The sequence below is a fragment of the Pleuronectes platessa genome, chromosome 16, assembly GCF_947347685.1.
Source record: "Pleuronectes platessa chromosome 16, fPlePla1.1, whole genome shotgun sequence".
In the NCBI taxonomy this organism is placed as follows: Eukaryota; Metazoa; Chordata; class Actinopteri; order Pleuronectiformes; family Pleuronectidae; genus Pleuronectes; species Pleuronectes platessa.
The window spans coordinates 8,651,923-8,665,752 of record NC_070641.1 but is presented as its reverse complement, the minus strand read 5'-3'; the positions used below and the strand labels follow the sequence as shown (position 1 = coordinate 8,665,752).

The 13,830-nt window shown below is 41.4% G+C and overlaps 1 protein-coding gene across 1 annotated transcript; it reads left to right on the top strand.

Moving 5' to 3' along the window:
* Positions 1 to 6,844: 6,844 nt before the first annotated feature.
* On the top strand, positions 6,845 to 13,555 carry limd2 (LIM domain containing 2). The gene is given in 5 exon segments (XM_053443163.1): positions 6,845 to 6,992; positions 10,063 to 10,107; positions 10,350 to 10,486; positions 10,575 to 10,713; positions 10,716 to 13,555. Coding segments are annotated over 5 exon segments (345 nt in total). The 5' UTR covers positions 6,845 to 6,989; the 3' UTR covers positions 10,737 to 13,555.
* Positions 13,556 to 13,830: the final 275 nt, after the last annotated feature.

Below are 13,830 nucleotides of genomic sequence, written 5' to 3'. Positions count from 1 at the left end.
CTTCATCAATAATTCTGTTTCTGGCTGACACGGAATAAAAGAGACAAAAGAAAAACACACACAAACAAGACGAGAGCACATCAAGGAAACGACAAACAGAAGCGAGACAAACAACCCACCGACCCCAGCGGGAAGGAACTGTGATACAAGACAGAGAGTGACGTCCTCGTTCCAGACGCAGCGCTGGTTTGTCCGGCAGGCCGTGAACGCCCCGCCAGCAGATGAGAACCAATCGGGTTCGACATCCTGCCGGAGAGAGACGAGCGAAGCAGAGGGTTGAAGAAGCCGAGCAGCGGAGCACAGACTCACCGGCACCGCAGCACCAGCGTCCGCCTCCAAGCCCCTCACCGCGGTGAATGAGAGAGCCCTCATCCTCCTCCAGCCCCCGAGCCAACGTGTTTCCCAGCCGGTGTGTCGCACACGAGCAGCGCAGATGGTGAGTGCCCCTGCTCGGCTGTTGTGTGTCCGCAGCCTCCCCTCCCCTCGCTCTCTCCCTCCCTCCCTCCCTCCGCAGCCCCGCTCTCCTCCCGGCTCCTCTTTTCTCTCGGAGCCGAGGTGAGGTGATGATGTGAGGCTTTAGCAAAGCGGCAGCCGCCTCCGTGTTGTGTAAGCCACGGTGTTAATCTTTCATTTATACACGGTGTTCAAGGCACGGGAGGAGATTTGGTTTATTTTAGGGGCATTGGAACGCCCGCCGCTATGCTGATCTTAATGCTAGCAACGTGCCACACGTTAAAACGACTGTTAGGCAGCTAGCTTGGTGGCTAATTAATATTAACCCCAGATTGTGATTGAAACATACTGAATAAAACATGCAACTCGAGTTACCCCTGCTTTTCCAACCAGCTCCATTACTACCCGGTCACCTATTGTGCCATTCTCCTCCAAATTAGCCCCTGGTGTTAATTGACATGTGGTTTAATTGTTCGGTATTGGTTGGAACAAAAGCAGATAAACATGTGTATTTGCCGATTCGAGCTATTGCTGCTGAGTGGTGCGTGTGGTAAACCAAGTGCAACACAACCGAGCAGTCCGTGCGAGGGATTTGCCAACGATCCAACCCTGGAGACAAAGAGCAAACGCAATTAAACGAATAAGCTCACGAACAAAAGCAGAATATTCATCCGATGCCACTCTTTTAATGGCGGCTGTGTTTACCGAACCCCTTGATCAGACCGTATCCACACATCGAGCTCACCATCCCACTTTCGAGGTTTACCCTGGTGCTGATGTAATTCAGGATATCATATTTACAGGAGCCATGAGAAACATGGTTATCAATATCCTCTTGTACATGATCCCACCGAGTCAGGACGATCATGTGCCTCAGCCACACAGTCATAATAGAACAGCATAAACAGTTATAGCAATAGCATTTGTATCAGTAGCGCTATAACCAGAGTCCAATATATTGATGTAATGCTTGTAAATTTTGAGGTGGTATAACACATGTGATGTCTGCCTAAGATTTGTAAAATGTTTCTCATTATCTGACGGACAGATTTCTTTTATGGTTATATAATTTCACAAAATATCAACTCGGCCCAATTCAACATATCTTATCTGCACGGAGCATGAAGGACCTGGTTATTCCTATCCTTGTATACATGACCATATAAGGTCAGTCCATAGTGTCTTGATTCCTCAACCTCTGAACCAACAGATAGTGTTTACATGCATGTACATGTGGTTACAGTACGTGTAACCACACTCCATTAAAACCTGAGGTTAAATGATTCGTTAAATACCCACAGCCTCTTATGACCTCGCTAACAGCTGCTGTGAGTAATTCCTGAATGGCCGAGCAACAGGATTATCAACATTAGATCCAAAACTATACACCGGGTGGGAGAAGACATGTGTTCCACTCTGCCTGTATACAAATGTCTTTGTCTGTGTTTGTTTTGTCACATAGTTTAAAAGCTGCCCTGTGGTCGGTTAAAACCACTTTTTATCCGTCCGGGCCACCACATCAACAGCAGTCTGTCATTATAACCCTGGCATATGGTGACAAGGCTTAAGTAAACACTGTATATGGTGATTTTCATTTCCTGCCACTGTCAGTGGACTGTATTTTTCAGTAAGAGTTGACGGCCCAGATTGACACCCTGCTCTGCTGGCTGATTTACGTCAGTGATCTGGGGGATTTGCCAGGCTGCTGTGGTAATTTGACTGACTTTGTTTCTTAAAAAACACAAATTTAATAATGCAGATTGAGGAAAAAAGGCCCATTAAACAAATCTGCAAAATTAGGATTAATATCATTTTCGTTTTGTTTGACCATGTGCTCATCTGTCAAACAATGACCATTAACGGCACAACAACCTGATTTGCTGGGCACGTTAGAGGCACCATATGTTGGGAAGAGGGGGTGTTCGCCTGCTGTCAGATGTGAAGAGCAGTTTTAAATGGGTCGCCAGCAGGTCCCGAGCCAATGAGCTGCAGGGAAAAGTGGTCGGATAAATAGTTTGTATTGGAAGCATTCTCATCCAATTCTCTCCCATTCCTTTATTGTGTGACAATTCTAGGCGGCTATAAGTAATTGATTGTTTTTCGGATTGATGGCTTAATATTTTTTTGTGTACATTTTGTTTCTGTTTACCAGTGCATCACATACATGCATCCAATGAACTATTCCTCTGTTCAATTTTAAAAAAGGTGCAATTTTCTGTTTGTCTAGTCCTCTGGAGAATATATATATCACTTAAGCCAAACTTAAGTCTATATTGAGCTCAGACACTGAAGGCGAGACACTTAATGTCCTGTCGCCTTGATTTGATTCATCTATTTGGATGTCTTTGATCTTCAGAAAGTCAGGTCTCAGTTTGTTGTAAAGGTTTAGCTCTTAAACCTGTACAACTTTAAATCAGTTTCAATAAGATGACAAAAGGTAAATGCTGCATTGTGATCATATCTTTTTTTTTTAACTCTCATTGCTTTCTGCCTCTGGCTTTCAGCACTAATCTATTTTTGGAAATCTGGTTTACATGTAATGTTTCGTTTATTTCAGTGACTACTATGTTTATAAGAGGGCTATTGACCTTACACTGAGTCAGACATTAGTCAGATTATGATGTTTAAATGATTTTTGGATAGAATACTTCAGTCATATTCCTGTTACATTATATTACCATTACAAAGCTCAGGTCAACATTACTTCCACCACGTAATATACGGACGAAGATCCTACGATATATTTAAAACCCAAAGGTCTAATAGTTAAAAGCACGATGCTAACGTTCCCTCTTTAGAGTGTTTTCTTTCTAATATTGCAACAGTTTATACTCCTTGTTATTTTTCCAACTTGCGGACACCAATACCCAGGACACGTGTCGCCAAGCAGTTGGAAACTGAAAACTTCGACCCGACGTTAGAAGGAGATTAAGACATGTCAACATAATGGGACTAATTAGATTGTAGCTTATTCTGAGAATGACCTTATTTGGGTTCAGGTAATCAGAAATAGCAGCCAATCTTCTTAATATTGGAAAATTTGTGGTGTCTAGTGACATTTATGACCAAATGCTGCTTACATGTCACATTTCAAGTCTGTTGAGCTCTTAAGGAAATTTGTGTGTTTTAACCACATATAATGTTTTGGAAATAAGCCTTATGTGGAAAACGGGTTAGAAGCATTAGTCCTTCATTGTCCCTGGCTTTAAAATCTGGATCCACAGTTTAAGGACCCTTTAGTTTCAGCATGTGATGGACATTTTCTGCGATGGCAGAGTAGCTACCTGCAGGACAGGGCTAGTCATGTTAAATTCCAGTCCTGAAGGAGAATTTGGTTTTATGAGGTGTTCCCTCTTCTCTGCTCCGTGATAACGTCTGATCAGTTGCAGCACTGGAGGCAGTTTTCTTCACAACCCCTTCAAAGAGGCTGCAGATGACAGCGAGCCAGTCAACACAGGCTCCAGCTACCCAACACATACTTTCACAGGCCGTCACATGTTTTGTTCTTTGCGATTTTTAAGAAGTAAAATTACAAAGAGACCAGCTGCTACAGCAAACCATCATTAACCACTGGTTTATAAGTTCAGGTTCACAGATAAGTAACTGTGACTTGATGCTTTTTTTTTATTCATGATTCAATCATTAGTATCTGGCTTTATTAACTAGAAATAGACAAGAACCAGTTTTCAGTCTGGTATTGGACAGATCTTACATAATTTAAGTGATTTGAATTCCAGGAATCACTTGAGGGTTTTCTGGCAAAGAAAGACACACAGGTCAAAACTTGAGTCGTGGGAGCCAAAGTTCCTGACTACTCATTACTAGTAAAAATCTCAGAAATGCTATTTGTGAATGTGTGTTCTGGATTTTCCACCACTGAAAACTTTCAGTTCGTCTTTGAACAGAACTACACTAAAATAGAAACCTTCATAGATACAGAATCTAAAGGTGAAACAAAAAGGTAATCAGTGGATTAGGTATTTGCCAAAAAACAATCGGCTATTTTAGCAATTTTGCAGCTTTTCAATGTCCACTGAAAAAATCTGGAGAATTTTTTTCCCATCAGTCGATCCTGAAGTTCCTGTTATCTGGTATACATCAGGCATTTTTTGGAGCTGGAACTGAAAAGCTTTTGCAGACAAGTAAAAAAAAAGTTTCAGTTTTAGTAATGAGACACACAAACGGTCAATACCCTTTGTCTTAAAACACAACAAAATGCCCCGTCATTGTCTCGCTTCACACAGGAAGTTGGTCAAAGGGAAGAGAAGCAGTGTCTGACCAAAAGACCTGACACGCTCTCTCCCAGATGTGATTACTCTGCAGACTGGTGACGTGAATCTGCACGGAAGGACCAGACAGTTTCATCCTACCACTACCCAGTTCCCCAGTCAGTCTCATGTTGTGCTAATACTAATGATTTGCCGCACAGGGAAGGGGTTTTCCTTTAGGGCTGCATGGTTTTCTTCTTCTTCTCAGTCATCTCGTCCACATATCTTGCCCAGTCTCTTCATGTGCAGAGTTGCTGATGGAAGACTGCTGCCAAGACGCGGCTGCATATCTTCCCTGCAGCAGCAGTTTTAGTTGTTGAAACCGTGCCATGGCATCTGGGTCCAAAAACTATAATGCAGGCTGAAACAAAATTCCTCAAAACTGGTTTATTTGCTAGAACTTGCCTTGAAAAATGTTGTTTGTTACAATTGGCTTAACAACTGATAGCTGGGCTTATTACCAACTGTATTTTTTGCACCACCTTTTCCCAAAACATTAAATAATGATCATGCTTCGGAGTTTAAGGTATGAGAAAGACTGGGAGCCTTGTTTTGGATTAATGACATAAGACATTTGTTAACATAGCGCCTGCCTTCCCTTCTAGGGGCCTGTTGCAGTGACTCGCGTACCATGGTGTCTATTCAGTGATGAGCAAGTGCAGGGGAGAGGGAGGGGCTCTCTTTATAGGTCTAATGGGCAGAATACAACAAGAGGAAGAGGAGATTCTTCTTCCCATTTGAACTCTTTCACCCTCTTAATAGTCTTTACAGTTGCTGTAGCTGGTGTAAATGGCTGTAGTTTACATTGGCAGACGTTTAAAATGCTGTAATTTAGAAAAGAGTTTTGTCTGGACTGTAGTTTTGGTTCCTTTCAAAAAGCATGTACAGAAATTATTTTGAGGTGCATGCTTGTTGCATATATCTTCAAATTGTCTCCTGTTACCCTTAATATTGATGAGAATAATTTCAGGGGATACTCAAGATCTTCAGTGTTCAGTTAAAGCAAGTCAATATTTTGAGGCTTCCAGTGTAGACAGTAAAGACCTGGGCCAAGACTCCATCTTCTGTTTGTCATTCACTGTTAAGAGTTCGTCTAGTTTATTATATCAAACACACCAAACAAACAGGGAAACTTTTGTTGGTGTATTAAGTCCAGATGACATTTTGGCTAATCTCTATCAACAGCTACTTGCCTTTGAATGCAGATAAATTCAAAAAGCAGATAGCTGATGCATTTCAGTCACCTGCGGGCCAACCGAAACCTAGCTCAAAAATGATTGGTCAAACTAGAACTGGAAACGAGAAAGCTTCCGACCTTTTCCCTTGCTTACAGCTTCTGCAGCTTCGCATGATGCAGAATCAGATTAGTCAGCGTGAACATCAATTCATTACACATTTATAAACAACTCTTTAGATCTTGTTGGATCTGCGCTAGAAGCACAAATTAATACAAAAGTTATATTCTACTGGGCAGTTATGTGTTAAAAAATTGCTGTTTTCCCACACTGAGAGAAGCGGCTGCTGGCTGTAGTTTGACACTGAATATATGGAAGCAAAATGAGAGTATTTCCTTAAACTAAGTCTTTAAACAAACACTAAGAGAAAAGGGTCGCCCACTTAGACTGGAGGCTCATGGAAGATTTTCAACATGAACTCACAACATGGTACACGCCCAGGCTGGCCTGATCAGGTGTGATGAAAATTAAAGCGAGCACTCGTTGTGAGGTAAGAGCCGAAGCTCCATTGCAGCAAGATTTCCCCACTTATGTGAAAGTGTTCTTTGTTTGGTAAGATACAACTCTCTAGCAGGCTCCAGCTTTTCACACTCTGCTATGTCCAATTGCTTCACAGTTAAAGCGGTGCCGGGCATTTCAGAGCTAATTACTTGCACAACAAATGTTAACAGTGAACACCATGTTCTGTGCTCACGAAGGCGTTTCATTCACCGACACCATGCAACGTCTTCTCTCCATTGTGGTGCTGTGTGAGATGTATATTTCTGATCAGTTAATTCCCTCTGCATGATGAGGCGTTTGTACAGAACAAGTGGTTGGTAATTAGGATGGAATTTAGCTGCTAGCAAAACTGACGTTCCCGTCGGGACCCTGCATGACAGAGGAAGTCAGATGTGTCATAATGACTTCCTGCCACGTTTGAGCAGTTTGGTGGCAACTGAGACTCATGTACATATAAGGCCAAAGAAGACTAGATGTCACAAGCTTATCTAGAGCCTGCCGGTGTGCGTGGAATGCGTGCCTACTCCCTAACATGGTAACTAATCTTAGTTTTTTTTTAAACTTCCAAAAAAACATTGGCATATCTTCTCTCTCTCAGATCAGTTTTCCTTTTCTAGCAAAATTTGATTTCATATGTACAAATAGCCTGCTGTTGACTTCTTTTAAGTGCTCAGGTTTACTTCACTGAAGTAAACCTTCTCTACAAATACACCGTGGCAATTTCTCTGAGTCAAACTTGATTTTTCCACCGTGTTAAATAATTTGGAGAAGATCAGCATCGTGTCAGCTCAGCAGTTGTCCCACTGCAGCAGGAAGTGGTCGGTCGGTTGAGCGAGCAGCCGGCTAGATAACCAGCAAAGTTTGAGCTGCTAACAGCAACATTAACTGAACTCAGGAGGATCCAGGGATAGAGAGGAGACAGACATGATTGCATCTACAGGAAGCTGCACGGCCTCACTGTTAATGAGACGTTTATTTCTAAAGCATGTCGTCGGTTCTCATAAGTGCAGACAACACTCTGCTGTTGCTTTAATGCACCACTCAACAAGATCAAAAGCACTAAGTGGCTGCTTACCAAAGAAGGAAATGGCTGTCAACTGTACAACATGAGACAATATGAAGAGGAACAGTCAGAGATATTACTCTATTCTTTACAGTGTGGTAGCAATGACTTGCATACCTCAGGCTGTATTTGGTTGGAAGATATGTTGCACATCAGTGAATCCAACATCTTTGTTAGCAGTTTTTGTGGTTAATGTACAGCGCCAATTTTGTGCTGATGTCTTCTGAAGAGAAACTGTTAATATACTCAGCTTCATTACTTATCTCCTTGTGACATTTGGTCCTCCGCCAATGAGGTTAGGTTTTTTAACCCCTGTCCATTTTGTTTTGAGGCAACCTCTGGACTTACTTTAAGGATCTCATTTCGGTTAGGAAAGATCCAAGTGTTGGGACGAATCCAGGAATCTTTTTTGACATTTTCACAGATTTTCCCATGCAGAAATTCATGGATCTTGATGTAAAAAATCTGGTGCAGCCTGATTGAATTTAAGGAGACTCACTGAGTTCTAGTTTATTAATGTGATAGAAAGCTTAATCCCATTTGTCTGACCCTTATACAGCCATTTTGCTTCACTTTTAAAAGGAAAAGTTTAAAGTTTTTTACATGCTTTTCATTAGTCAGTTAATCAGCTTTTGAGCTCAACTCACGTCAGCACGTCAATATTTTTATGAAGAAGGTGGATGCACGTTCTTGCTGCTGTGCATCTGCTTGATTCTTCATTTTTCCCTAATAAGAGTTAGAGCAATCAGCAGTTATCTGTCGAAGCGCTCGCCATCTTTGCAAGTCTGGTCGCAGTCCCACAATGCCCCTTCATCCAGCCCTTCCTCCTGCTCCAGCCAAGCGGCCTTACATAACAGGGTTTTAGCAGAGTCTGCAGTGGACTTTTCCCCCGCCTGAACAGAGGCTGCCCTTCTTCCCTGCACACTGGCTTTTCCATGGCGGTTACTGTGCGAGCGTCTGAATGTCTCTCTGTCAGTTTATTATCCGCTTGAACTACCTGTTAGTCCTGCTTAAAGATGAGGCCCTGCTCGTGGCTGCTGGGGACAGGCTGCACTACTTCAGAGGGCACACACACACACACACACTTACTACTACCCTATAACTTTGTCCTGCTTCAGAGATCATTGAAGCTTTTCTCTCTGCTCTGAACCCTCTCAGCGCCTTGGGGGAAGTATTTTAATTCCTGCTGTCATCGCCAGCCAAACTGCAATTAGATGACAAACACGACGACACCTATAGTGTGCACAGAAATGCTGGCGGCCTGCGTTAAATGGCAGCCAGAAACATCAAAGTATAAAACCTACCAATTGGAGCTGGGTGATAGAAACTCTTTATTATACGCATGGAAGGAACGTGAAGTAATTTCACAGATAAGTGTCATTCATGTTATTTCACTGAGAAATGTCCCACCATTTTATTAGATTTCCAGTTATTTTGCCTTGTGGAGTTCCTGAATTAGAAGGCAGGTTCTTAGCCGCTCTGCTATGTTATGTTGAGAGCAGTGTCATGCTGGGCGTCCCACAGCGCGGCTCACATGACCAGACAGAAGGCACCTGATCCTTTCCCTGGGGTGCTAAGAGACAGATGGAGCGAATAGAAGTGGAAGGAGAGGTGGAGAGATCAGATTGACAATACTAACAGACTGGTCAAGGTAACAAGAGGACAGTAGAAAACCTCCATCCGTGTGAAGTTCTTCTGCTGTTTGTTATCTGCATGGGTTAGATATGTGGAGCGGATTTCACCTAATAATTGTAGTTCCGTGTAAGAACTTAACCAAAGTCTGTACATCTATTCTCTAATTAAAATCTGTACGTCTGTATGTGAAACCCTTATCTTCACAACCATCTTAGAAGCGTCACATTTAGCAAGTGTAAGAGCATAAAAAAGAATTTGGTAGGATTTAGACACATTGATACTTTTAATATATATATACATTTTAAACTGGAATGTCACTCAGTAGAGTACATACCTCTAGTCCCCTTAAATTCAAATATGTTGCACAAGATATCATTCCCCTTAACATTGGGGATGTTGTTTTTGTTGTTTTTCATCAAGATCCATGCATTTATCCCTGGGGAAACAGTCAAAATGTTTTAAATCACATCTTGAAATGTTAAAGTAAAAAAAAAAAAATCCTGGATCAGCCTTCTGCTTTAAAGGCAACGCTGGCCGGGACTAATCAGTGTAAATGACCTTGGCGATCACAACAGCAGTGCGTTCCTGACAAAAGTAACAGTAACCGATTCCCCAGTTCGAGGTCCTGCTCACTTTGTATAAACCGGTGAACAGCTGTTTGTGCAGCAGCGGTGCTGCAGCTTCAGGGTTCTGTGGACCGAGTTCAGCAGCAGGTCTTTACTTTGCAGCGGCTCTTTACTGCAGTCCACTTTAACAGTTACAGAAAGAAAGTTGCAACCAGCGTTACTACAGGACAAGCAAACAGCACATCCCAACCAGAAGGTCTTTGAACGGGCCCTGCACAAGAACATTTCAAATTCATCTTGTACACGAATGTCTTACACTTTGTTGTTCTTTGCTTTCCCAGGACACCAGAGGCCCCACCGAAGAAAAACCTGTCCAGCGATCAAAGGTAAAATATACACTGCCTGTCTTCTTTCTCATCCCTCATTCACAGTCCTCTCATCATCTGTCTGTTATTATTGTTGCCCCCGCTTCACTTTCATCAGCTTTTGATCTCGGAAAAAAGCAGAGGAAGTCCTTCCTTCATTTTGTGTCTTTGTAAAAGAGTAGCTTTCATCTCACTGAAGATCAAGGTGTAGATCGCCTCTTGTTGGTGCATCTGGTAGTAAATTGTGAATTTATGTTGCTCAGTCTTTCAGCTTTAAGACTCAAAAGGAAGTCTGCACAACATGTGAGAAGACTGTCTACCCAATGGAGAGATTAGTTGCCAACAACCTGGTCTTCCATACAACATGCTTCTGCTGCAAGCACTGCAATGCCAAACTCAGGTGATTATATTATATATTATATTACTATCCCTGTGTTTACTTCATTTTGGTTTGTATATTAACTGTTCAACGTCTCACTTTCCTGCAGCCTTGGCTCCTTTGCAGCTCTTCAAGGCGAATTCTACTGCAAGCCCCACTTCCAACAGCTGTTCAAAAGCAAAGGCAACTATGACGAGGGCTTTGGACGCAAACAGCACAAAGAGCTCTGGTCCGCCAAGGACTCAGAAAAAATATGACAAAGACGGCATAATCATGTCTCCCTCTGCCTCTTCCTTTCCTCCTCGTAACTAACACCTCCAGTACATCACAATGAACACATCCCTCGTATGCTGGGGATCTGTTAACTCACCCACACTCTCACTCGCTTTTTAAATGCCATCAGAACCGATGCATGCACAAACAGCTAGGAAAAGACTGGCCAGTCTTAATCCATACCGCTTAAAAATTTACTTTAGGGATATATTTTGGGTTTGCGATTATTGATATCTGTATTTTCCTAATTTTATTTTCCAATTTCCTCTATGGAGTTGGTTGTTGATTGTGACCAAAAACATTCTCTGGTATGGGGAGTATTCCGATAATAATATTTTTTATTATTTTTAATGATTTGCACCCATTAATTCTTAAATATATGAATTGTATGCTCAGGCAAACATATCAGAGGGGTTACGGCGCATCCATGTTTTGCAGTCGAGCATACACTCAGGTCAATTTTCACCCACGGATTTAAAACAAATAGTTAACATTTCGTCATGTTAGCAAAACACAAATCAAAATAATAGTCCTCGGTATTGTGACTTTGCTGTGACAGTTTGGTCAGTTTGTCAGGTTTCATATATTTGAGGAACAAACAGGGTACAGAGTACTGTAACATAACCGCACACATCAGCAACAGCTCACCTCTCGTTTTTATTTTTTATTTCACTTATTGTTCGCATCATCCCATCGTCGGTTCTTATCTTAATGACCGATTTGAGTCTTATCGTTGCATGTTGGTATGACTGAGTCTTAATAGCCTTATCTTATGACTGTATCAATCTTTTGTGTTGTGAATGATTTTGTCTCATGATGCATAGCAGACCACTTTTTAACGTTTTTTAGAAGGCACTTGAGTTTGGATTCCGATGTCATGGCATAAGTCGATCCTCTCTGAGCTTTTACCCTCGAGATTCTTCTGGAACTCTCTAAATGTGTTTTGTATACTATCTGTACATAGAGCTGTAGTTCGTGATTAGTGAACATTCCCCGTCATGCTGTACTCTAGTCTTGCACATACGACCATGTGTGATCACCAGACAAGGTTCTGGTAATCGCAGGGAGACGTCGTCTGTGAACATGCTTCACTTCATCGTATGAAACATTTTAACAGGAGCTGTAAACGCAGTTAAATTCAACTTCAATTACGGTTCTGTGCTACAAATGTGGAGGTTGATGGACGGAGCTTAATCTTAGCAAGAAACCACGCAGATTCGTTCCTTTATTACTTCACACTCAGTTCTTGGCATCCTCTGATGAGTTCCCTTCTTGCTGTATTTGAGTGTTTTCCTATAATGTGCCAGTTTTTAAGGGGGAAATAGACACGCCCACTTGAAGATTCATTGTTATTCGTTCTCCCCACTCATCCCCTTAAGCGTGAGCAGGTGTCCTTTTTAAATAAATGCCTTCCTGCTCTCAACTCATGTCTTATTAGCTAAATACATCTTAGCCCCTGGACCTATTTCTTAATATTGAATTTACAGTAGGTGGCTGATGGAGGGTTCATCACAGTTGGTTGTTGGTCCCCGGATGTGCTTCTTGCAAAACCCAGTGGAGAGCACCCCCTGCTGGGGAAAGTGCGACAGTAGTGTAAGAGTAAGAAAAATTACTTTGCCCAAGAAGTTCTCCACAGAGCCTTTATTTGATGTTTTTGAATACGTTGCCTCAGCTTGCAGTGCAGCTACTGCACTCCAGCCACTTTTGATCGTATTTAATTGCAACACCTAAGAGAAATTAAATCCAGTTAGACAAGATTTCCGCAACTCTTCTTTGATTCGGTGCAAAGAATGAGTCTAAAGCCATTCAAATATCTCATTTTACAAAATGTCTGAATATCACTGAGACTTGAATGACACTTGAATGACACAAAGTACTTTTTGTGACTGAAGGGTAACTGTGAATTTAAGCATGCTGTGCAGAATAGAAAGCTAAACTTAACGGATGGATATTTGCTACTTTTTTAAGAGAAGCCTATGAAACAAATAGCTGATCTTACTGCTTTTTTTTTTTTTCAATTGAGACCTTTTGAGTGCACAGATCTTTACAAAGAAAAATCTCCTGATCATGCCTTTTCAGAAGCAGACCTGGTTACTCTTGAGTCCCACTCTTTTACATATATTGACTTCACTTTACCAGCATTCATTTTTCCAATCAAACCACTTTTTATCCACATATAATGTACCCCAATTAAAACCCTTCTGTGTGACAATGTAAATCTTATATTTACCTCCTTTTTTTTATTATTTTAAACCGGTCCTCTGGATCCCTGAGAATGCTTTAAAATCAAGAGTATTGTATCTAGAAATGCTGTCTTTGTCATTCTCCGTTAGCAGTTCGCCAAGGTACAGCTGCAAAATCTGTGAATTGCAACGTCTACGTGTAACAGAGCAGACAAGGTACACTTTACACTGGTGCCAAGAGGCTCAGGTGAATGATTGCAGTGTAACGTTTTCAATGTTAGATCTGTGAATCATTTCATTTTTGTGCTAAACTTGATGTGGACTTACTTTTCAATGCTGTTGTCATCGAGACATTTTAAATGTATGCATCTTTGGAAATGTATTCTGTATTACTGACTTGACCTGTGGATTGAGGTGGCCTTACAGCAAAAGGACACTCGGACTGTGTTTGATGTCTATTCTCCTCTTTTCTCCCTTCTCTCTCTCTCTCTATTGCTTATTTGTGTAATGGAACATTTTCAAATGTAAGCGCCTCCTTTCTGCGCCTATATACACAATCATTCTGTGCATTTTCTTTCTTTTTTTTCTTTTTACATGCTTTTGGAGAAAAATAAAAATGCTGGTGTTGATTTAATTCGCTGACTTTAGTGTGTTTATTTATGTAGAGATCCTATAATTTCCAGGCGGTTGATGTCCTGAGAACCTTCACTCCAGAATACAAAAAAGTAAAACTTAAAAATAAACTGCGGCAACAATATTTGAGGACTTTTAACATTTTGAATGCAGGACTTGAATTTATATGATATAGTGAAGTTATGAAAAAAATGGAAATCCTCTTATTAAGATGAATAATAACTTCATTTGTATAGAATTGTTCTAAACAAAGTTATGACATGATTCAAAAAATGA